Source organism: Chrysoperla carnea, chromosome 2 (genome assembly GCF_905475395.1).
Source record: "Chrysoperla carnea chromosome 2, inChrCarn1.1, whole genome shotgun sequence".
NCBI classification, from domain to species: Eukaryota; Metazoa; Arthropoda; class Insecta; order Neuroptera; family Chrysopidae; genus Chrysoperla; species Chrysoperla carnea.
In genome coordinates, this window is record NC_058338.1 from 92,642,504 (window position 1) to 92,668,306 (window position 25,803).

General features: G+C 29.9%; 3 protein-coding genes across 4 annotated transcripts; 2 read left to right on the forward strand and 1 right to left on the reverse strand.

Annotated features, from left to right (window-relative positions):
- Positions 1-1,167: 1,167 nt before the first annotated feature.
- Positions 1,168-6,388, reverse strand: LOC123291973 (ubiquilin-1). 2 transcript variants are annotated; one of them, XM_044872464.1, is made up of 8 exons: positions 6,194-6,387; positions 5,882-6,065; positions 2,944-3,185; positions 2,753-2,878; positions 2,474-2,608; positions 2,188-2,412; positions 1,779-2,121; positions 1,169-1,390 (listed from the first exon to the last, which is right to left on the reverse strand). In XM_044872464.1, exons 1-8 carry the CDS (start codon positions 6,293-6,295, stop codon positions 1,314-1,316), a joined length of 1,434 nt encoding a protein of 477 aa, XP_044728399.1. In that variant the 5' UTR covers positions 6,296-6,387; the 3' UTR covers positions 1,169-1,313. The 2 variants fall into 2 exon arrangements, with proteins under 2 accessions (XP_044728398.1, XP_044728399.1); XM_044872463.1 differs by having other exon boundaries at positions 1,168-1,390; positions 2,474-2,878; positions 6,194-6,388.
- Positions 6,389-7,714: 1,326 nt separating this feature from the next.
- Positions 7,715-8,314, forward strand: LOC123293760. The gene is made up of 2 exons (XM_044874665.1): positions 7,715-7,964; positions 8,030-8,314. The coding sequence occupies exons 1-2, from the start codon at positions 7,809-7,811 to the stop codon at positions 8,093-8,095; spliced, it is 222 nt and encodes a 73-aa protein (XP_044730600.1). The 5' UTR covers positions 7,715-7,808; the 3' UTR covers positions 8,096-8,314.
- A 6,547-nt stretch (positions 8,315-14,861) lies between these two features.
- LOC123293846 (1,5-anhydro-D-fructose reductase) lies at positions 14,862-24,498 on the forward strand. Its single transcript, XM_044874795.1, has 7 exons — positions 14,862-15,043; positions 18,814-19,001; positions 19,060-19,240; positions 20,394-20,641; positions 22,256-22,331; positions 23,119-23,300; positions 23,374-24,498. Exons 1-7 carry the CDS (start codon positions 14,972-14,974, stop codon positions 23,414-23,416), a joined length of 990 nt encoding a protein of 329 aa, XP_044730730.1. The 5' UTR covers positions 14,862-14,971; the 3' UTR covers positions 23,417-24,498.
- The last annotated feature ends 1,305 nt before the right edge of the window (positions 24,499-25,803 follow it).

Consider the following 25,803-nt stretch of genomic DNA (forward strand, 5'->3'; position numbering starts at 1 on the left):
TGAAAATGCCCTTCCACAAATACCAATTTGAATGCCTCGGTAATGTATTTTATTACGTCGCCCATAGATGACAGGGCGAGTCATATTTTGCAGTCAATGTTTCAGTTTTTCATGAAAACACGGATAAAACGACATTTTCTAATAATGAAACCTAACTAGATCGATTTTTCGCCGTAAAAACTCCCTGCATACTAATTTTCTTACATAAATAGATCTCCAAATACAGAACTATGTTCGTAAAACAATTTTTCCAAAAAGAAATGCTGAATAAATATTGCTGTCCTTATTTTATCTTTCCTTATTTGATATGGCCCTTAAAATAAAGAGAGCCTTAACGAACGATAATGATCTTAACTGTCGAAGGAATTTGATTTTTTTGTATAGATATGTGAAAAACATCTTTGATTTAAAATAATTTGCAAAATTTTTCGAAACAACAACCGGGAAAAACTTGTTGATCGTTAGAGTTGATGTAACATATCAACAAAAAGCTAAACTTTCTGAAGTACCGAATTATTGCGGTAAAATATCTTTCCCGAAAATACATGCAGAATGAATATTGCTCACCTTATTTTATCTTTTCCTTATTTTTGATATTTTGATATGGTCCTTAAGATGAAAAGACCTTTAACGAACGATAATGATCTAGATTGTCGAAGGAATTTGATTTTTTTGTGTCGATATGAAAACCATTGTTTTAAAGTGATTTGCAACATTTTTCGAAACTTTTATTTTATATTTAGAATAATACTTCTCTGCCGAGGAGGGGTCTTCTAAACTATTTTTTTGTTAGACAACAAATATTTTGTGAATTAAAAAAAGAAGACGATTTTTAATTAAAAACTGAAATTTTTCAACAGTTTATTGTAAACTTATTAAAAATAATTGCTAAATAGGGGCTTGGTGGTTGTTTTTTTTTTTTTTTGGTGGGGTGGCAATTAACTACAATAATTCAAAATATCAATATTTTATAAAACAGAATTATTATGCAAGTTTGTTTTTCTTTTTCTTGATGAGAATATAATAAGAAGTTTATTTAATCCAACTTAGATTATGGTTATATATCTAGGTTTGTTTTTTTTTTTTTTTGTTTCATCTAAATAATTAATTAATAATTATAATTAATATAGTCCAAAACTGCACTCGTTTAATAATAATATTTTTTGTTTTTTTTTATGTAGATTTAATATTTTTTGTATTTCATTAAATGTAAAGAAAAAAAAAGTAGTGAAATTAGAAACTGAAAAGTGCTGCTTAACTGAGCAGATTTTTGCATCAAAGAAAACTACTTTTTAAGGCAACATCTAATATGGTTAGCTCATAGATAGCTGACCAAGCGCTAATAACCTTTCCACAGCAGCATTTATATCACCAAATGTAGCAATTAATGCTGAAACAAAAAAATATTTATTAATTAAAGGATTTAGGCAAGAACATATATATTAAAGAAGTCCAATGGAGTAGATAGGGTAGCAGGCAAAAAGACGCCTATCTGGACGAGTCGGTCGTTGCGTAGTTTGTACTGTGCATCAGACTGTCTTTTATTTTCAATCAATTAAACAATTGTTTTGGATCTCTTAGGTAAGCCTGATGCGCAGTATAAAGTACACAACGTCCGATAAATAAATCCCGCCCATATAGGCGCCTTAAATTCAACCACGGATGCTTATAGCTCGGTACTTGACCAAGTACTCACTTGGCGACGAATTAGAAACTGGAGACATCGCAAGGACATTTTACTACAATTTTAGTTGGGTATAATTAATTTGGGGACTTACCTTGTAAATTAGCTTCTCGATTTACAAAACCCATCGCTGTGAGTTGTTCTAATTGTGCTCTATACCGTTCCTCAGGTGGTTGACTTGGATCAGCGTTTGTTGACATACTTCCAATCATTCTAGCCATAAACTGTGTAAATAAATCTTGTTGGTTAGCAGGTGTACTTGCTGTAGTTCCAGACGTTGGTGATGTTGTCGTATTAGTTGTAGATGTTGTTGTTCCTGTAGGAGTTGGAATTGTTGCAGGGACAGGACCAATACCTCCGAGATTCGGAACTAAACCTGGTGCTACTTGTCTTAACTGTTCCATACCTTGTTGAATTTGCAATAAAGCATTCAAAGCCTATAAAAAAAGCAAACAGAAAATAAACTGTCCAATTAGCATTCACCAGTCAGCAATAATACAAACCTGTGGATTTGTCATCATATTATGGACTTCCGGATTTTGTAGCTGCTGCAAAAATTGTGGCATCATATTCCGCATTTGTTCTTGCATCGTTGGATTTCCAGCGAGGAGTGGATTCTGGTTAATGATCTGGTTCGCCATGTTCGGGTCCGCTGATAAAGCCTGCAACATCTGCTGGGTATACGGAGCTGACATCATGTTCTGCATCAATTGGGGATTCTCTGACATCTATAAGTAAAAAATTGAAATTAAAAATAACGTTAAACAAAAGAAAAATTGAAATTTGTACCTGTTGCAGTAAACTCTGCATGGCTGGTGAATTGAGTACCCCAGTCCCTGGCCGCGGCTGTTGTCGAGCTGCTCCTCCGCTGCTACCACCTCCAGGAGCCCATGGATTCGGCAATGGATCACGATTTTCCGTTCCCTGTTGTGGATTACTACCATCAGTATTTTCAACTAGCCCAGAAAATGGATTACGAGAGAACTGCTCAGTGGCAGCACTTAGCATAGGTTCTTGTATATCACGGTACATGCGTTGTAATGCATTATAACCACCAGGAATACTTTCCAGATTAGATATAGCTCGATCATGACTGCGCATCAACTCTTGTAACATTGATGGATTCCGCGCCAACTCCATGGTCTGCCTCAGCAACTCTGGATTATTCAGCATATGACTGATCTCTGGATTCCGCTAAATAAAATGTTTAAAATGTTCATTATTTACAGTAATCATAATTCACTCCTATATTTCTATACCTCCATTAAATCACGCATTTGTGGATTCGATGTAATTAATGTACGCATATTCTCTGGATCATTCATTAAAGCGCGAACCAATGGATTCTCTAGTACTTGTCTCATTGTATCAGGATTACTTAATAGTTCTGTTTGTAAACGATTTTGTAACTCCATAAAATTTGGTGCACCCATTCCTAATCCTTCTAGACCGGCAAGACCGCCCAATGAGCCCAAACCGAATGGCGTAGCACTTATATCAGCTATAGGAATAAAATTAAACAAATAAAATCATTAGAATTTTTTGTAAATAAAACAATAAATTTAGAATTTGCTCTCCCTTAAAGTAAGTAATCTTTAATTTATGGTCAAAATTGATGACTCTAAAAAGAAAATCAATAAGGAAATGACGTGGAAAAGTAAAGAAGGATGTTAATGTATCGCCTCCTCCACGAGGCCGGAGTCCTACCTTACATAAAACATGAAACTTCTATGAAAATGACTCAAAGTTTTTTGTTTTCTTCTTTAAATTTACTTTTCCTTTGTTAAATTTACCTTTTCAAGTTTCAATATTTCTGGAGGCTAACTTTCTCCACCAAAAAAACCTTGAAAGTTTTCAGTGGAAAATTTTGTATTAACGCTTATTCGAATATATTAAAAAAGAACAAATTAAATAGTTAATAATAAACGAGTCGACCCTTTTATGTTAAAAATAAGCCATTACACTTTTTTCAAGCCAGTTTTTAACATCAATCATCTCCTGCGTTTTTATACCCTGTATATATGAAATATACCAGAGTATATTAAGTTTAGTCCCAAGTTTGTAATACAAGTGTTCATAAAACCACCTAATTAGTTGATTTTCGTACTCAGGACGTAAAGAGATTTTAAATTCGTAAATGGGCAACATAGGCCCATCGGGTCTTGGATCCGTGCGATTTATAAGAGAACTTGTTAGATCCATCTTATAAGTCGTAAAAGAGAACAAAATTTTGCAAAACTTAAGTTTCCTTTTTCTCAAAAACTGTAAAAGACAGAGAATTGAAAATTTGTAGGTAGCTTCAAATATTGAATCTATTTATTAAACCCATGCGATAATAGTAAGGGGGTTAAAAAATCAATTTTCAGACAAAAAATTGTTTATTTATAAATTCGTTTCAGAGCATGTATTTTTCAAAAAATGATGAATCTCTTTTTCTTTTTGGACTTTTTTTATTTATAAAAATTATACACGAACTGATATTTTAACAACTAACTCAGTCAATTGTTTATTTTCACTTAGTGTCTTAGTTACTGATTAAGAGAGCGGCATTTTTAAAAACGTAATTTTTTTAACATTTAACATACTTTTCACAGATATTTTTCTTTTTCGGTTTATTCCTATACAGCAAGATTTCTTCCATAAACAAACGATTATAATGATTACTCAGAAAAAAATGAAATGATAAAATAAAGTCTGCATTTTGAATAACCAAAATAGACAGTTTCTAATCCGTAATTCGAAATTTTATGTGGTCGTAGGTGTTACATAACAGTAGGTGTAGCATATGACGCGTAATTTTAAATACTTTCAATGACTAGGCGATTAGGCCATTAGCCGCGCTTGAATGTTGTGACTGTTAAATAGAACTGATATTTTTTGTCGTTTCATGCAACCATTAAACGTTTTACTTGCATCATCCTTTAATTCTGTGTTTGTACCAGAAATGTCTAGAATAAACTTAGATTGCGTGCTATTGTGTAATTTGTACGTATTTTGTAATTGACGCAAGCTTATGACGGATTTTTGAAAATGCAAAAGAAAATCGCAATGTGTAGTAATTCGAGCGTGTCAGGTTCGTATACTGGAGATCAACTTAATGCCCTGGTCATGCTGAGCCTTAATCGGACAGAAATCTTTCTGTGTTTTCCTAATCTGACGGTTTGATTTTCTTTTTACTCTTCCTACATTATTTTAGTGAAGTTCCGATTACTCGGTCATTTTCGTTTTCGAGTTTCTTAATTAGACAAACACGTTATTATTATTTGATTATAAACAGATCAAAAACACAAGCTGTGCTAGTCGAAATATAGCGTATTTACTTAACAACATGTCTGCTTCTATATTGTACATTCTGTGTCACAAAAATCGCACGAATTTACATAAAGTATATATACTTTTGTACGCTTTTTGTGACTTTGCATAGTGTCAAAGCCTGTAATTGAGTAGCCTGTTTCAAAGTCTATACCCTAGAAAAACGTATCCGTATCCGCGGATATACATTAAAGAAAAACTGTTAATTTTTCACCAGTTCCGACAACAAATACGTAATCTACGTAAAAAAAATGCGTTAATTTGGTTTTTTTACTGTTGTTCTAGGAGCATTTTTAAGAAGGGTCGTTAAAGTGCAAATTTAATCCCTAAACCCCCTCTTGGACTCGCCTACTAATTGAATATTGTATTGTTAAATAAGCATCTACAATCCCCTGGATTTCAGCAATAAATTATTTCCGAAAGTATGATTATATTTACTTTTTTAAAGCTACAGAAAACGCACCTAAAATAGTGCCGTGTAATTATAAACCCTTTATATGTTCATATATGTTTTTACATTTTTATTCAGTCAAAACCTTATTAATTCGTCGTAATAACCGATTAATCGTTTTAAGTGATATCGCTATAACCGATTTTAACTTACGAACTTTAAAAAATGATGCTTAGCAGCATTAATTCACAAATGTAATCAAAACAATAAAATTATTTAAATAAAATTTCGCAATATATCATATTTAAATTAAATACATAAACGTATATAGTTTAATTAACATGAATATTAAATAATTTGATCACAAAATAGAGTTAAATTAAACCATTATGATAAGCCGGTAAACAGAACCTCTATCTCAATTATTGTATCATCAAATATTGCAAATACAACAAAATTATAATATTAAAATATATTATTGAATTCCCATTCACCTGGTGGTCTTTGTGGTCCAGCATCGGCTGGTCGTGGCGCTGTTTTAATCACCAAGTGTACAGTTAAACCATCCTTAATGTTATGTGTTTGTAATGTATCACTATCTTTCATTATTTTCCCAGCAAAAATTAAACATAATTGGTCGGGTTCAGCACCAAATTTTTCAGCAATCACATCTTTAAACTACAAATAAACATACATTTTATTAAAATAACGCAATAATATGTAAAAAAAAACTTAAATAAATACGTCATTATAATTCTATGTACAAAGTTTAAGGTTAGAATATAATTATGTATGAAAATAGTTACATCTTTAATGGACGCATCATCTTCAACTTCGATGGTTTGCTTTTCTTTAGGTGTTTTCACCACTACGCTAATTTTTTTCGAGTTTTCCTGCCCTTCTGCCATTTTCACTATTAATATGACTCGTAATTTTGGATGCTTTCAATGACTAGGCGACTAGGCCACGAGTGCGCTTGTATTTTGTGACTGTTGAACAGAACTGATATTTTTTGACGTTTCATGCAACCATTAAACGTTTTACTTGCATCATTCTTTCATTTTGTACTGTGTTTGTGTTTGTATCAGAAATTTCTAGAACAAACTTAGATTGCTTACTATTGCATGTTATTGTGTAATTTGAATGCGATTTTTTATTCAGAGGATGTATACAATAAACAGAATTAAGAATTTATACAGAAGTTTTAATCACATTTCTCAATTTTATTTTACCTTTAACAATCTTCAAAAAAAATTTTTGGTTGGAACGCATGGACAAAACACCGTTTAGAAATTCTGGAATAGCGTAATTTTTTCTTAATGTTTTATATTAATAGGAAATTCGGGAGATGAGCGACAATACAATGTTTTTGTATTTAATTTCTGTCGAATGTATTAAGCTTATGGAAAAATGTTTCGAACGGAAGTTGTTTGTTCTCTATCTGTTACTAGCTACGAACATGAACTATTTTTAATATCTTTCAGAGCCTAAGTAGCCGGGCAGTCTAAAGCGATAGACTTGAACCGTTGGTCTATTTAGACGTAGGTTGTGGGTTTGAATCCAGGCAGCGGCAGTGTGAGCAAATATCATTTATGAGCAATTATCACCCACATCATCAATGTAATTGTATATATGAATGTAGTTTAATATATAAAGATTAACAATTAATGATGTGGATGGCCTCTGTTATAGGCGTATATGTCATTAATATCTTCCACTTAATAGCACGGGTGGGAATTAGAAATTAGTAACAATCATCACCTTTTAATATAACTAAATGCTCCCATCAATTTCATATATTAGTTTCTGAGATAATCTAAATCTTTTTAATTGCCGAATCATATTTATTATTAATTCAGAAGACGAGTACTTTCAATATCGATTCAGCAATCTAATTCGAAGACTAACGTTAATACATTGTATTTATAGTTTTAATCATAGGCAGTAGATAGCAGCACAATTTGAGCGTTCTTAAACAATTCGAAATGAACAATTTTCAAAAGAAAATTTTTTATCACTTTTAGTTTTGATATCAATAGACGATATTGAGGAAACAAGTAAAATTAAATAATAAAATATTAGAATAAATATTTTATAAAAAAACGATTTTTGATATATAGTACCCCCATCTTTTCAATCACATAAACATTATTCTTTACTTCTTCAGTATCTTAAATATTTTCATTCAATTTCATTTCTATTTGTTTCGTAAAAAAATAGTTTTTGTACTTAAATAACTTTTCCTACTTTTAAAATTATGTAGACTATTTTGAACAACGTAATACATTTTTCAAAAATAATTTTGACATTTCAAAAACTTATGTAATACTTTTGTACACTTACACTACAATGACAACAGTCTAATTTTATAAATAAAATATTCTTTGTATATAAATAATAAATTTATAAAATCGTATAATAATGTCTGCGAATAAAATTAAAAATTTTATTATAAATAATAGTGTTGCCATTGTAATGATTCCTACAGTAATTGGTTTACATTGGGGTTGGAATGAAATACAACATAATGATAAATTTGTTAAACCTAGCGAACGAAAAGAATTACCAATTATGATCGTAAGTGATGATCGTTCTTCAAGTATATTTTTTTATATATTCAACAAAGTATTTTGGGTTTTTAGATTCTGCAACGAACGAAGCAAAATATCAAAGATTATTTCGTTAAAGATGATCCGGTAGATAAATAGCCTTAGTAGTATTTATGTGGATGAATGTTGGCATCAAATAATTTCCGTTATTGAAGTATGTAAATAAATAAAGTGTTATGTATTTATTATTTTGTATTCGATGGATACCCCACGAACGCGTAGAGTCTTAATTATATCCTTTTCAAATTGTAAATGATTTAAGGAATGTGTGTAGGAATGTGTACAATTTTATTAATTAATAAAAAAATTTTAATTTGATTGTTTTAAAATTATTATCGATGCTTAAAATATCCTGTGTTACAAAATTTTCGGAAAGTTCTCAGTACTTTAGTAAGAACATAATAAATGAATCTAAACGATCGACCTCTCAGGAGCAGGCTTAACTCCCTTTTTTTTTAGGAGTAGTTGAGGGATTTAAAGAGTTTGGAGAATGGCGTATTGCCTTAATGAAGGGATTAACAAACTTACGTTTCTTTTACAAATATAATTATATCATGTGTATATAAAAAATTTATCAAGTTTGTAACGCTTAAAAATATTGATGCTAAAATTTTGGTATAGGTGTTCATAAAGTTCATTTTCGGATAACTCAAATTATTATATAGTATATGTATTATATACTGTCTATACATATTATGTTAACAATTAACTCAGTCAATTGTTTGTTTTTTGTTATACCATGTATATGAAATATACATGGTATATTAAGTTTAGTCCCAAGTTTGTAACGCCTAAAAATATTGATGCTACGAAAAAAATTTTGGTTTAGGTGTTTAAAACATCACCTAATTAGTCCATTTCCGCGTATGTCTGTCTGTCTGTCGTCTGTCCGTTTGTCATCACGATTACTCAAAAACGAAAAGAGATATCAAGCTGAAATTTGTATAGTGTGTAAAAAGTGAGGTCGAGTTCGTAAATGAGCAACATAGGGTCTTGGGTCCGTAGGACCCATCTTGTAAACCGTTAGAGATAGATCAAATGTTAAAAGTAAAAAATGTTCCTTATAAAAAAATAAACAACTTTTGTTTGAAACATTTTCTTGTAAACATCACTGTTTACCCACGAGGGCGCTAATTATAGGTGAATATTTTGTAGTATGTATTAATTTGGGAATATCAGTTATGTGTGTGTGGCTATTTAAGAGTGGAAATCTTTCTTTATTTAGGTGACGTCAAAACCCAACGATTGCGTCATCAAAACTGTCTATACATGGTATTTCAACAATTAACTCAGTCAATTGTTTGTTTTCACTTATTTTTTTCTTATATCTTCTTCTTTTTTAAGGATGTATAAGCACCAAGACAATTTTTAAAAAAAAGCTTGTGTTTTATACCATGCATATATGTAATATGCAAGGTATACTAAGTTTAGTCCCAAGTTTGTAACGCTTAAAAATATTATTGCTATGAACAAAATTTTGGTATAGGTGTTTAAAACATCACCTAATTAGTCCATTTTCGGTTGTCTGTCCGTCTGTCTGTCAACACGATAACTCAAAGACGAAAAAGGATATCAAGCTAAAATTTTTAAAGCGTACTCAGGGCGTAAAAAGTGAGGTCAAGTTCGTAAATGAGCAACATAGGTCAATGGGATCTTGTAAACCGTTAGAGATAGAAAAAAAATTTGAATGTAAAAAATCTTCCTTATCAAAAAATAATGACTTTTGTTTGAAACATTTTTTCGTAAACATCACTGTTTACCCGTGATGGCGCAAATTAGGCGTAAATTGTATAGTATGTATTATATGGGAATATTAGTTATATGTGTGTGACATGTTTGTATGTGTAATGTGATAGAGTAGTCAACATTGTCTATACATGGTATTTCAACAATTAACTCAGTCAATTGTTTGTTTTCACTTGTTTTTTTCTTATATCTTCTTCTTTTTTAAGGATGTATAAGCACCAAGACAATTTAAAAAAAAAGCTTGTGTTTTATACCATGCATATCTATATATATATAGGAGACTTTCTATAGATCTATATAGATAGTCACTCATCACGATATCTCTGGAACTATAAGACCTAGAGACTTGAAATTTGGCGGGAATATTCCTTTTGCCAAGTAGAGGTCAGCTAAGAACGGATTTTACGAAATTCCACCCACAAGGGGGGTTGCGGGGGTGTTCATGAATAAAAAATTCATATTTTTAAATTATGGCTTTTAATAGTTCAAAACTTGGTTAGAATGTTTTAAATTACATTTAGAAATTTTTTTAACCTTCGGAGGGTAGAAAGGTGTAGCGAGAAAGTGGGAAGGAAATATCGAATATTTACAAATATACCTAAGTGGGGTATCAAATAAAAGAGCATGACGTGTACATTACAAAAATGTTATCCAACGCGAGGAAATGTGGAGGGAGGGGTGCAAGTGGGGATGTTGCCCAGCAAAGCGGGTATATTTTACGCCACGCAAAGCGGGCGGATAACAGCTAGTATGTAATATGCAAGGTATACTAAGTATTTAGTTCCAAGTTTGTTACGCTTAAAAATATTGATGCTACGAACAAAATTTTAGTATAAGTGTTCATAAAATCACCTAATTAGTCCATTTCCGATTGTCCGTCCGTCTATGGGCACGATAACTCAAAAACGAAAAAAGATATCAAGCTGAAATTTTACAGCGTACTCAGGACGTAAAAAGTGAGGTCGAGTTCGAGCAAAAGGTCGTCTCAGGTCGTAAATGAGCAACATAGGTCAATTGGATCTTGACCTATGGGATCTTGATCCATCCTTTAAACCGTTAGAGATAGAATAAAAGTTTAAATGTATAAATGTTCCTTATCAAAAAATAAACAACTTTTGTTTGAAACATTTTTTTCGTAAACATCACTGTTTAACCGTGAGGGTGCAAATTAGGCGTAAATTATATGTCTTATACAAATTTTATGTTTGTGCAATGTGATAGAGTAATCAACACTATTTATGCATAATATTTCAACAATTAACTCAGTCAATTGTTTGTTTTCACTTGTTTTTTATATGAATTTGGACTAAGTGAATGTTAAATATGCTACTTTTGAATTCAAAAGTAGGCATATTTAATATTGGTCTTATGGGAAAACGGCAGATGCATGATATGTTTTCATAGACTTCTCAAAACTAGTCGATGGAAATTCAAAAAAAAAAAATATTTAACTAAATTTAAAATCTTAATAAATTATTGAAAAAAAAAACCGGTTGTGTTCGACTAATTAAGGGTGTATGAGCACGGTAGTGGGGACACAAATTTAAAAAATTATATTTTTTCAGTTTTGATGGTGATCGAATTAAGAATCGATATTTCGAAAACCAAGGCAGATATCGAAAAATTGTATTCTCAATTTTCGTCTACATTCATGAAGTTATAACAAAATTCATCATTAAAGTTGAAAACAAGGTACATCAAATAATTTCAACCCAAATCTAAAACTGCCTTGGTGCTCGTACTACCTTAATACAAAATAAATATCATAAAAACATTATAAAATTAGTTTATAGGTGAAGACAATTAATTAATATTTGCATTAAAAAATATAGATAAAGGAATAAAAATATGTAGTTGTAATTATCTACGCAGTAGCTGCATCACCCGCAGTGTACTTCGTTTCACCTAAAATTTATTTTATCATAGCTTTTGATCGGTGATTATTAATCTTAATTATCTTACATGCAGCTGTAATTTATTAATTTTTATATTACACTTGGCCCCATTGGCACCCGCACGCTAAACATGAACTTTACTTCCATCTTTTGTCAATTAAACGGTGTTTGGTCAATTAAAATTTTAGTAAATGTAATAATTGTAATAAAAAGGCAACAGCACACAGCGCGAGCGGTCATCCATCCAAATACTGAATGTGGCAAATTGTTGCTTAAGTATGAATGCATTTGGCCTATTTTTTTCACAGACTCATAATAATGTTTGTTCTGAGATCAGGAAGTTCCCGAATTTTTGGTCATTTAGATCGTGAAATAATCAGCTGCAAGGTTTGCGATTTACCGATTCAAAGCATGTAAAACTCACTGTCCTATCAGCTATTTTTTACGATATTAAAAAATTATCTCGACAGAATTGAAAAAAAAAGCAGGAGATAAGAATTAAGATATTTAGATATTAATTTTCGTTTTCGGGGCATTAATTTTGACATAAATTGGTCAAAATTTGGAACGTGGGCAAAATTAGCCCGTGTTTTAAACGGTCAAAATTTCTGAAATTTTGGTATTTAATAGTTAGCCCTAGGTTAGGTTAAGTTAGAGTGTCTGTCCTGGGGTGGGACACACTTAGAGAGAGTTATCCCTAGTAAGTTCTTAAATTTAATTTCTCGTTAAATTCTGTCGAAAGCAAATTTTACCATAGCTAGTTTAGCATAGGAACTGCAAATACCATGCTGGAAATATCTTAACTTCAATGGACGGACGTAAAGTTGATTATTTCGTTTTTTCAACTGTTCTTTTGAGTTTTTTTTAAATATTTTCTTTTATACAATCCTTCTCTTGACAATAATAAAACCATAACCAAAAAAGAATTATCGAATTTAGTACAGTCGTTCCAAAGTTATGTGCTTACATGCATATACAACGTGTTCTGTTATTGACTGCAGAAACCCAGCTTCGGAAAATAAGCTCATCAAAAGCAACAAAAATACTCTTTTCCAAATTTGGATCTGAGGCCTAATTGGGTAGATACGGATATGGCAAAAATTGATAAATTTGTTCATTCACTGACTATCATTCGATAACCAATAGCCAATAATAATCAGTAGTTATTAGTAAATTTCACTTAATAATGGAGGGGATTTAAAAAAAATATACAATTATTTAATTGGTTTTGGTCAAATCTCAACTTTTTATATTTTTATTATATTTTTGCAAGAAAACATTACATTATTAGTAAACAAACAAATTACGTCAGAATGAGCGTAGTTTGTTTGTTTACGTCTAATAATATAATTTTAATTGAGTTGTTATTGTTTTCTCACAAAAATATAATAAAAATATAAAAAGTGGGATATTTTGACCAGATCCGATTAAATAATTTTGTTCTTTTTAAAAAATCCCTTCCATTATTAAGTGAAATTTACTAATTTCTACTGATTATCATTGGCTATTGGTTATCGAATGATAGTCAGTGAATGAACAAATTCATCAATTTTTGCCATACCCGTATCCCCAAATTAGGACTCAAATCCAAATTTGGAAAAGAGTTTTTTTGTTGCTCTTGATGAGCTTATTTTGGTAAGCCGAGTTTCTGCAGACAATAACAGAACACGGTGTACTTTGCACTTTGTAGCAACTCATTTTTATTTAATGTAGATTAGAATATTAGGCAACAAAATGTCTGCCGAACACTATTATATTATTTATTGTAGTTGGTTTGTTTTTTAAAATATCTAATAAGTAATCAATATTTATAATACTAATTACTTATCATTAAATAGTAATTGTTTTCCTATACAAATAGATATTATAATAAATTATGAATATATGCTGAAAACTTACTCGAATAAAAAATATATAAACTGCGAATAAATACAGACAAATTATGGATTTAAAAAAAAATTAAATAAGACAAGCCGTGCAGGATAGGGTCTGGTGCGACCTTTGAGGTCCTCACAAAAACTTCCCACCATAATAAATAATTTAAAAAAATAAAAACTCCGACCGAATCGAAACAAATCGACCGAATATTATACAATTCGTTTCGGATCATATTTCTATTAATAAGCTTCGTTCAACACCTCAACGAATTCGATATCATTTTTGTTCGCGCGATATTGACGACGAAAAAAATGTCTACGGATGTAGGCACGTGTACGTACACGCATATATATGCACGTACGTACACACACACATACTTTTTCATAAAATTTGTGTTTAAGCCTTGTCCTAAACATGAAACGTAAAGATATGATATATTCCCTCCTAGCCCCTGGGTTGCGACAGGCCTGGTCAAAACTATAGCTTTCAACATTAATTACTTATTACTTCAATAGAAACGCGCTTAAATTATTTCTATCAGCTTTTGGAAGTATTTAGTTTAAAAACTTTATTTAGTATTTTATATATAATAAATAGTTTTACCAGAATAATAATTCTAACAAAACTTTACTTGACCTAGAATATAATTTTTTTTTTTAGAATAAATTCAGTGTCTGAATTTTAAATAAAAGTTTTTTGTTTATTATTTCTTTATTAATACCTTTCTCTAAATAATGAATTCTCTAAATATGGTGGGAAGAAATTGTCTGTCATGCTTGTTAAAGTAGTCCGGCCGTCATGTGACTAGTCAACCAGACAACAGGCATTTTGTATGACGTAAATGTAATAAAATGTATTTTTTATGTTTTCTTTTTGGAAAGCGCTGTAAGGCCAAGTTTTTTTTTTTGCATAAACAGAATGTGTGATAAATTTTCTTCATGATGAAAACTTTTTTGAAGCTCAATCACCGATTAATTTTTGTACAATTATCATTATTGTAATGTTCTTCCATAAGGTACTGTTTTAAAAAATCTCAATTTTAAAATGAAATAATTTAAAATTTTGCTCCGCAAGAAGCCCCAAAACTGTGTTTATTGTGATCAAAGGACTTTGAACTATCATCTACCGCAAAAAAAAAATGAACATACACCGTACTTGCACAAACAGCCGGACTACCTTAATATAGGTACTACCTATACACATAGAGACATTTTAATAATTAACTTTATAAAAAGAGGTAAAAGAAAAAAAAAAAAGTTTGTTAAAGGAGGTGGTATTTAATGTTGGAATAAATATAAAAAGTATGTAAATGATGATGATTATTATTATCATACATAGATTGTACAGATCGTTGAAATTAATTTCCTACATTCAGTATTTGTGAGACTTTCAATCAAAATAGAGTCTTTCACATCACTATTACATTTTGTTAATATTATTAGTAATCACAATAACTATGGCCTGTAAAATTAATATTGATCTTGGCAATGGAAAACAAATGCCGGCATTAGGCTTTGGTACATGGCAAGTGAGTTTACAATTTTATACCTCTTTTATTTCAAAGAAATCAAAATAAATACATAATAAAAAATATATATCAATAAACAATTTAATTATATTTTTATTGCATTAATATGAGATCGATATTTCGTGATATGAGGTATTTCGATACCAAAAAATGAAAATGATCTAAAAAATTTTGAAATTTTATTTATAAATTAATCATCCCTCTAGGCTCTATACGTCTTTTATGAAAAATTCATATCGATTCTCTGTACGAATTTAAGAGAAATTAACTATCAAAGTCAGTGTTTTTACCAAAAAAAATTTTTATGCACTTAGTTTTTAATTTTGGTATAATTTTAAAGCTAAAACTTGAGGAATAATGATACAAGTTTTTTATGTAAATGGTAAAACATTTTTAAAAGCACTTATTGACTAAAAAGTCCACATTTATTATGACTTCTTCAAATAACATGTAAAAAAGGCGGTTTTTTTATAATTAATTTATCGTAAACTGTACACAGAATCGGGTTGTTTATACAGAAGACGTATTATGTATATATTCATTAATTGGCACACTAGATTTCCCTGTTTTTTGGTTACACTTTCGTTTTGGTATCGAAATACCTTAAATTCTTCTACAATAAAATAAAAACAATGCAGTTGATTTTTTGTGAAAGTTTGTAGCGGCGAAAAGTTTATTACTGTTTATCTGAATGTTCTATTTATATCCATAATATTTAAACTAATTGTAAGTGTAAGTAGAAAAAGATAGCCTAATGTTATTCGCATCGTGCGCGAGTTTTATAGGAGGCGTTTCCATGGTAACGATACACAATCTTAATTATATAATTATATGGATGCATATATAATTGTATGGATTGCATTTATGACTTACATTGAAAATTTAATATTATTTTCCCGAAAATTTACTTAAATAATTATGATAATTTACATTTGAAAAATAATATTTGTGCAATTTTATTTCTTATTTTCACAATTTTTAATGCATTAAGTTTAATTAATTAATGTTTTTCAATAATTTTAATTTAACATTTTTTATAACATTAACATGTAAATAACTACAAACTAGTCATAACAGCCTCCTTTATAGCCAGCCAAAATTTTTCACTGGAAGCGCTGGCATCGTTTTTATTGTCCCTACCATGAGTACGCACTTAACGAATAGCGAACTGCTTTATAGCTGCTTCTTACATTTAGTGTACCACACTGGGACAAAAAGAACAATTGTAATTTGTATTTTTTTTTTTATTATCAACTTTTACTTTGATAATAAGCCGGATATCTTTTGGTTTGTTTTGAAAATGTCATTCATCTTTTTAAGTAGTGTCTCCGTTGTCGCGTCCAACCACTTTATTTGCAAAAAAAAATCAAAATCTCCTAAATATTATTGAGTCGATAAATAAATAAATTATTTTATTTTTTTGTCATATTATTTACACCAAACAAGTTAAAACAAACAATTGAGTTAATTGTTGAAATACTCTGTATATAGAAAGTGTTGAATGTCAGTACTTGTATTATTATACCATGTATATATGAAATATACATAGTATATTAAGTTTAGTCCAAAGTTTGTAACGCTTAAAAATAATGATGCTAGGAAAAAAGTTTTGTCATAGGTGTTCATAAAATCACCTAATTAGTCCATTTCAGGTTGTCCGTCTGTGGACACGATAACTCAAAAACGAAAAAAGATATCGAGCTGAAATTTTTACAGCGTACTCAGGACGTAAAAAGTGAGGTCAAGTTCGTAAATGAGCATCATATGTCAATTGGGTCTTGGGTCCGTAGGACCCATCTTGTAAACCGTTAGAGATAGAACAAAAGTTTAAATGTAAAAAATGTTCCTTATCAAAAGTTAAACAACTTTTGTTTGAAACATTTTTTTGTAAACATCACTGTTTACCCGTGAGGGCGCCAATTAGGCGGAAATTTTATAATGGGTACTATACTTGATTATCAGTTATGTATGTGTCACATGTTTGTATGTGTTATGTGATAAAGAAATCAACACTGACTATACATGGTATTTCAACAATTAACTCAGTCAATTGCTTGTTTTCACTTGTTTTTAATGAATTAGAAGAGTTTAAAATTCAACAAAATTATGGAGGCCATACATTTATTTGGTTTTGGAAAATTTTCGAAAGTATTTTCGATAATTTTTCACAATATTACTACTTGAAGCCACCTGCAAATTTTCAACTCCGTATCTATTACAGTTTTCGATAAAATGGACACCAAAGTTTTGTCCTAATTTGCGCCCTCACGGGTAAAAAATGATATGTATAAAAACGTTTCAAATTAAAAGTTATTTTTTTTTAAAATAATATTACGTAAATTTAAACTTTTGTTCTTTACGGTTTACAAAATGAGTCCTGCGGACCCAAGACCCAGTTGGTCTGTGTTGCTCATTTAAGGACTCAAACTCACTTTTTAAGTCCTGAGGAGGCTATAAAATTTCCAGCTTGATATCTCTTTCCTTCTTTTAAGTTACCGTATCGACGGGCAAACGGATAGACAAATAGAAATGGACTAATTAAGTGATTTTATGAACACCTATACCAAATTTTTTTTCGTATCATCAATATTTACGCGTTTATATATATTTATATATTTACTAAGCGTTACAAAATTGGGACTAAAATTAGTATACCTTGATATATATTTCATATATACAGAATATAAAAATAAGATTCTTTATTACAATCAAACTTTTTCAAACCGGTTAAAATTTGTGAAGAGTAATTTCAAAGATAAAATATTGATTTTTCCGGTATTATTTTAACCGCATAACTGCTTATTTTAACTGACATATGACCTTGTATTATTTACCCATTATTTTTTAATATTATATTAATTATAAATAATGTGCAGTCAACTATAAACATGAACAATTAGATTGTTTCACAACCATTGATTTTACATAACCCTGGATAACGTGCGTGATCGATTATTTCCTGGGACATTTTTTTTATTATGTCTACTATATTCATAAAATAATTCCTCTTCGATCCCCGCCTCGCCCTCTCTTCGATCGGGGTTTACCATTGATTTGATTAGCTATAAGTATGTGATTAGGGAGGGTTCATTCATTAATTACGTATCAGCATGATTTTGACGATTTTTTAACCCCCCCCCCACGTAAGCATACATAAGTTTTCGCAAACCGAAACCCCCTTCTTACGTAAGATTCAATCTCGTTTTCCGTAGTCGTCATCGGGACTGCACATTATTTCTAATATTAAATTTCTACTCATAAAATCCAAAACGCTTACGTTATTAATAAATAGCCCCTTACGCCTATATACTGTTGATTTTATTAAATTTTTTGTACACAAATTTTTAATATTTGTCCTTATCTAGACCAATATGCCTGTTTTGCCCCCGATTACCTCCGATTTTGCCAAAACTTTCTACCGGATTTTTCAACATGAAAACCAGCCCATTACAACTATTAATTAAATTAATTTTGTTGCGACGGCGAGAATCGTACCCGCTATCCTAAGCGTACCGCGGACGGAAGTGGTTACGCCTTAATCAACTGAGCTAATAGGGCGACATAATCGCTCTTAAAATAGTATATTACACATCTAAGGAGCAAAAGTATAGAATGTCTCAGATCTCAGAGGCATTCTTTACTTGCTCCCTTGCTGTGTTTACTAATTTTCTCCCCGACGGAAGCAGAAAGCACCAACTTCGTTTTGCACAGTGGGACGAAAGTTGACACTTTCAGCACGGAGATGAGAAAAATTATTTATTTTATTCCAGGCAACAGATGCAGAGTTAGAAAATGCGTTAGAGAGTGCACTTGAAGCTGGATATCGACATATTGATACAGCTTATGTCTATGAAAATGAAGCTGTTATTGGAAGAGTTTTAACTAAATGGATAAAGGACGGTCGTCTTAAGAGAGAAGATCTTTTTATTGTCACCAAGTTACCACCGACTGGAAACAAGTAATATGATTTTATTATCTCGAAATTTAGATTTATTTCTAAATTTATTAATTTTTAGACCATCAGGAGTTGAGAAATTTCTAACAAGATCATTAAAGAACTTAAATGTGGATTATCTCGATTTATATTTAGTTCACACACCATTTACATTTGCTGAAAGAGGTGAAGACATTCATCCATTTAATGAAAACGGGGAAATTTTAATTGATACTTCGACAGATCATGTTGCAGTTTGGAAGGTAAATAAAAACAGGTTTCATCATTTTTATGTAATATCACGACCTTGCTTTTGAAGTATATTTATTACCTATCAAAAATAAAATGTACGCTTTATTGAATTTTTTGTATGGCGTCAGTTATCTTAATATTTTTACTGTAAAACCAAACGTAAATTTGTAAAAATTTGAGTACTAATCTAATTTGCGCCCTCGCGAGCACAGTTGTTGATTTTTTATAAGGAACATTTTTTACATTTAAACTTTTGTTCTATCTCTAACGGTTTACAAGATGGCTCCTACAGACCTCACTTTTACGTCCTGGGCACGGTATAAAAATTTCAACTTGATAAATCTTTTCGTTTTTTAGTTATCGTGTTGCCAGACAGACAGCCGAAAATGGATTATTTAGGTGATTTTATGAACACCTATACCAAAATTTTGTTCGTAGCATCAATATTTTTAAGCGTTACAAACTTGGAACTAAACAATTAGTATACCTTGATATATTTCATATATACATGATATAAAAAAGTAGGAAAACTATCGCAATTATAAAAGACAAGGATAGTAAATATGGCACGGCACATTAAAATGTGTAATGAAGTAGCTATCTTTTGCCTTTTTATTCAATGACAAAATCAGCTGAGTCTAGTAGGTATGATTTACATTTCTTTACTTGTGGCGCTGACATCTTGGCGTTAAAATCCAATAAGAACGACACTACACTTTAATGAATTAACCATAGAGCTACCGTAACTCTATGTATTATATTATGACGTCGCTATGATACAGTAACTCAGCAGCATTCTCTTTCATACCTGCGAACACTTACTGTTCTTTCGTGCCCTCTAAATAGGTAATATCTCTACGGGATAAACGCACATTAAGTATTATCGTTTGAAGTTTAAACAAATAGAAATAACACTATGAAGTTGGAAATTGAACTGGAGTTCTCTAGAAATTTTTTCTAGGACGTTGCCTTTTGTGTTATTTTTCTTAATTTCCCTTGCTGGTCAAATTCCGAAACACTAATGTCCCATCAATTTGGATAAAAAATGAAATAACAAAATTTATTATAATAAACTATTTATTTATTTTATTGTACAATTTTAATGTCACATTTATTTAATTAAATGTTTATTATTTTAAACTTTTTTTTTAAATTTGAATTTAGGAAATGGAAAAACAATTAAAGGCGGGTAAAACAAAATCAATAGGAATATCAAATTTTAATAAAAAACAAATTGAACGAATTCTATCAAATTGTGAAATAAAACCATCAAATTTACAAATTGAATTGCATTTATATTTTCAACAAAATGAATTGGTCAATTACTGTAAAGGGAAAGGAATTACAATTACTGCGTATTCACCATTAGGGGCACCTGGTATTGGAGTTCTACTCAAGAAATTAAATGCTGCGTGAGTATTCATTTATTTAAAATTTTCTTCAGACATTCAAACGAAATAATTTGTTCAAATTTTTTCGTGTAATGAAAAGCAGGAGGAAAAGTGAAATAAAGATTTTACGGAACGAACGAACTAGAATTAGTCCAGTAAGATAATGTTTACGGACAAACTAAAGATTCATTTCATGTCTTAAGAAAAAGATAATTTATAAATGAAGAAGTCATAGGAAAATAGACATTAAAACAAATAGAATCAATCTTAAATCTTTCGTTGGTGGTTTCGTTCTTTTCTTTAATGGAACTCCTTTAGCAACTAAAAAATTTTTTTACAAAATTACAAACCTTAAGGTAATACGAGCACCAAGGCAATTTTAGATTTAGTGCTAAAATTATTTCTGCTTTATTTTCAACTTTGATGATGAATTTTCATATAGCTTGTAGACAAAATATAAATAAAATAAGAATAAAATTTTGCGGTATCTGCCTTGAATTTCGAAATATTGAAAGCTAAATAATTAAACAAAATTTTCAATTTTCGATATTTTGAAAATTACTCCAGATATCAAAAAATTTTATTCTCACTTTTCGTCTTATATTGCCAAGTTGTAACATAATTTACAATCAACATTGAAAAATATACATTTTTTTTAAATTTATGTCCCCCACTAACGTTCTTATACATCCTTAATTAGTCGGACACAACGGGTTTTTTATGTTTTCAATAATTTATTAAGGTTTTAACTTTAAATAGTTTTTCTTTTCTGATTTTCACCTACTAGTTTTGGAGAAATGTATGAAAACATATCATCCATTCATCGTTTTACCATAAGACTAATACTTTTGAAGTCATTTATTTACTTAAATAATCGGACAACCCCCTTACACTTTTTAGAATTCATATAAAAAAATCAAGCCTTTTATCCAAAATTTACCTGGCGCTCGTACATCCTTAATTATGAAAAAATGATCGTTTTTTATTAAATATATTTTTTGTAAAAAAAACTGAGACAAATATATTAATTAATATGGTTCGATTTTTTACCACCATTGGCGTAATAAAATATTATATGTTTTAAAATTTGATTTTTTCTTAAACAATTTTATAAATGTTTTGTGCAATTAAATTTTACGAAGAGTAAATATATTTATTTAAGTGGTTAAGGCAGATTCAGATGCTACGATTATAGCAAAGACAAATATTTAGAAATTTAAATGCGTTGATCCCTATTACATTACTGAATTAAATCAAAATATTTAGATCTAATTATTTCTCTAAAAATAGAATTTTATAAATTATCTTTATACATTCATAGATTTAACCATTTTCGAAAATATAAATCTCTTTTAAAATACAAACTTTCGTGTATTTTCGATTCGAAATCTCAAAAAAATTAAACCTATTTAAAAGAAAATATATTTTTAAAGGCTTCGATTATTAATTCGATGGCCCATACTCAAATTTAATAAAAATATCAATATTATCTATACAATCTCATAAGACAAAAGGCATGGTTATTTCCCAATAAATCGGTGCAATTTTTTTGATCAATACAAATCGTACAAATCGTGGTCGTTATATATTAATAATAAAATCCTTTTTTTATTTTTAATTACATTTATTATTTAGCAAAGAAATACCAGACGAACTGGCAAATGAAACTGTAAAGAAAATCGCTGAAAAATATAACGTTACTCCTGCTCAGGTAATGCTAACAATGTTTGGGTATCTACAGCATGAGACATTTTAATCTATACACCTAAATATCGCGTTTTGTAGCTAACCAATCAAAAAATAACAAACAAAATTTCAGAGTTTGGTAGGAGACATCATATTCTGGCATCAGATTGGACCTAGTTCTTCGGGTTTCTTTTATAGCCAATTTAGATCGGTAAGAGATAGAATGAAACTTTAAATTAGAAAGTTGATCCTAATAAATAAACTAACAATTTTTGTTTAAAACATTTTTCGTAAAACGTTAGCTTTCGGAGGAAATGCGACTTAAAAATATGTCCTTATTACATTTAATCGAAAGAAAATACGCTTAAAGTTTATCGATAATTGTAGGTTAAAGTCATTGACACAGGCGAATGTCCTCTATTGCTCTTGTCAACTTTTGGATAAAGCATTTTCCGCAGTTAATGTGTTTTCTTTCGATTAAATGCAATAATGACATATAAGTCGCATTTCCTCCGAAAGCTTATGTTTTTCGAAAAAATGTTTCAAATAAAAATTGTTAGTTTTTTTGAGGAACAACTTTCTAATTTAATGTGTTATTCTATCTCTTACCGTTTACAATCTAAGTTAGCTATTAAAGAAACCCGAAGAACTAGATACAATCTGATGTCAGAACCTAATGTCCCGCATCAAACTCTACAACTATTGTTTGAGTTATTTTTTGATTGGTTAACTACAAAACGAGATATTTAGGTGTATAGATTAAAATGGCCCACCATGTAGATGAATAACCAATTATGTAAAATGATTTTTAGATTCTTTTACGTTATACTGTTCAACGAGGCATTGCAGCAATTCCAAAAAGCATAAATCCAACTCGTATTAAAGCTAATATTAGCATTTTTCACTTTGAATTGGATAACGGAGATATTACCGAACTAAAAGCTTTAGATCAAGGATCATCTGGACGTGTTTGTGATTTTAAATTTTTCAAAGGGTAAATTTATTCATACAAAAAAAAAAAAAAAAAAAAACTAACTATTAAATGCATTTTTTTTTTTAATTTATAGGATTGATAAACATCCAGAATATCCATTTCCGGAATGCCTTTGATTTATTTGAAAAAATTTTTATTAGTTAATTAGATCGAGCATAAATGAGCACACAATTTTAAAATAAAATAATAGACTTAAAAATTAGAAGACATGTAATTGCTAAATATTCTAGCTAATATTTTGCTTTGGCAGAGGTTATTGGCAAGAGCAATATAAATTTAAAATAAGCGCGCTTTTTAATTCACATCAGTGGAATGTTAAAGGTGTGATTTCATGGTGACACTTGACGCTAGCTTCTAGCATCAAATTTGATCACATGGTATAATTTCGATCAAAGTGCCATCTAGATAAATAGCAGCGATAGCTGAAAATATTTGATCTTCAATTAATTAACACTGGTATCATTTACTTGACGCTAAAAATTTTATCTCGAACTGAATTACAATCGATATTAAGAAACATGTTTAAAAATACTTCAGACAGACAGTTGCGCTTCTTAGATATTATTTAATAATTAAAAGTAAAGAAAGTCTCATATCTCATGTCCATTGACGCCCGAGGGAAAATCGAGGGTGACAAACATTAGATCTAAGAATTTCTTTACTTGCTCCCGTGGTGTGTATATTATTTTTCTCCCCGATTGAGGCGGGAAGTGGCAACTTCGTTTTGCACAGCTGGCAGAAAGTTGACACTTTCTGCACGGAGGTGAGAAAACTTATTATTTTAAAATATATAACTATGTTTTGTTGTTGATACAAATAGGTTAGAGAATAACATAGATCGATAAGTCAATGTAACGCTTTCGCTACATTTTGACGCTCAGATTTAACGCTGCTTTTTATCTAGATGGCATCGAAATCATACTATGTGATCAAATTTGACGCTAGAATGATAGAAGCTAGCGTCACCATGAAATCACACCTTAATTGTAAAGGTTCCACCTACCTAGGTTTACTTCTAAAAGTGCTCATCACGCTTTAACATGATTCATTGAAAATAAAATTGAAATCGAATTAAGAAAAAACAAATTTCGAGAACTAGACAACGAAATTATGCATTTCTTCTTTCTCCATCACCAACGCGTCCTCACAGTTGTGATAAAAATAAATTTTCGGAATATAAATTAATAATTTGTAACATTAATTCATGTTTTTAATTTAAATTGTTAGAATATAATTTCTTTTAGATATTTCTACATTTATGTATTTTCTTTAAATTTAACTCTTTTTTTTTCTTTAAATTGTTATTTTTAACGTGCTTTTTAATTTTTATTAAATATGGATTCAATAAAGTATATATATTTTTATGTATAATATAATTTGTATAAATCGAAAAAAATATTTTTTTTAGATCACTCTATAATATATAATTGTTTTATTTTTAAAGCGTATTGTGGATTTTATTTGAAATTTAAATATTATTATTTCTTTTATGAATTTAGCTATCGTCAACTATTTACACGATAATTACCATTCTTACGAGAAGCATAAAACTAATATTTATAACGAGTGCAAGGGCTACATATCTCAGGGAGTGATTTCTTGACCGTTTCCCTTATTATCTGTTCAAAATGGTCTACATTCCTAAACGACCATTAACATTTCTATCGAACTTTTTCAATTTGTAGACACTCTGTACATTCAATGTCAAAAGTGAATAACTGAATGTTAATATTTTCGAAAGCAAAGATTTTTATAAAGAATAACTTTTTTTCGTAAACCTTATAATAAAAAAGTTTTTCATATGTAGCCAACTTAAATAGCACCCTGTATATTTGATTTACATTCCATCATTTTTATCCGAAAATATTTTTAAGGGAGAAAATTCTAAAAGTTAGAAGGTGCCCCTACAAAACAAATGAAAAAGGGAGGCTAAATTAGACCCTAAGGGCCATTGGCCATGGTTATTTAAATATTAGATTTATACTTTACGAAAGTACGGTAGTATATTTTTTGAATCTTGTTCTTAAAATTATTTTGAATTTATTTATTAAACTGGACAAAAGCTTATTTACAAAATAAAAATTTAGTATACAATATTTAAAATATATTGCGTCTACTCAACATACGCTGGTCTAGTTAAATAGTTAAAAGTTTATCTTTAGAATTATTTCTATATACGTAGAAAGATAAGATTTTTAAATAAAAAAATCTTATCTTTGTGTATTAACTTTAACTAAAATTAAGTTCAGTGAAGTGTTATAAGAACGGTTAAGAATTAAAGTACAAAAAAATTTTAAAATTCCAATTGGATTCGATTTATTGTTTTCCTATCTGGAACTACTTATTTTCCTATTCTTAATAAACTATTTACGTTAGTTACGGCTAGGAACTTTGAGTTTTATGATATAAATATTAAACAAATAGAAGAAAATTGATGAAGAAACCAGGGCTGGATTAACCATTAGGCAGAGTAGGCAATCGCCTAGGGGTCAAAAAATTAATT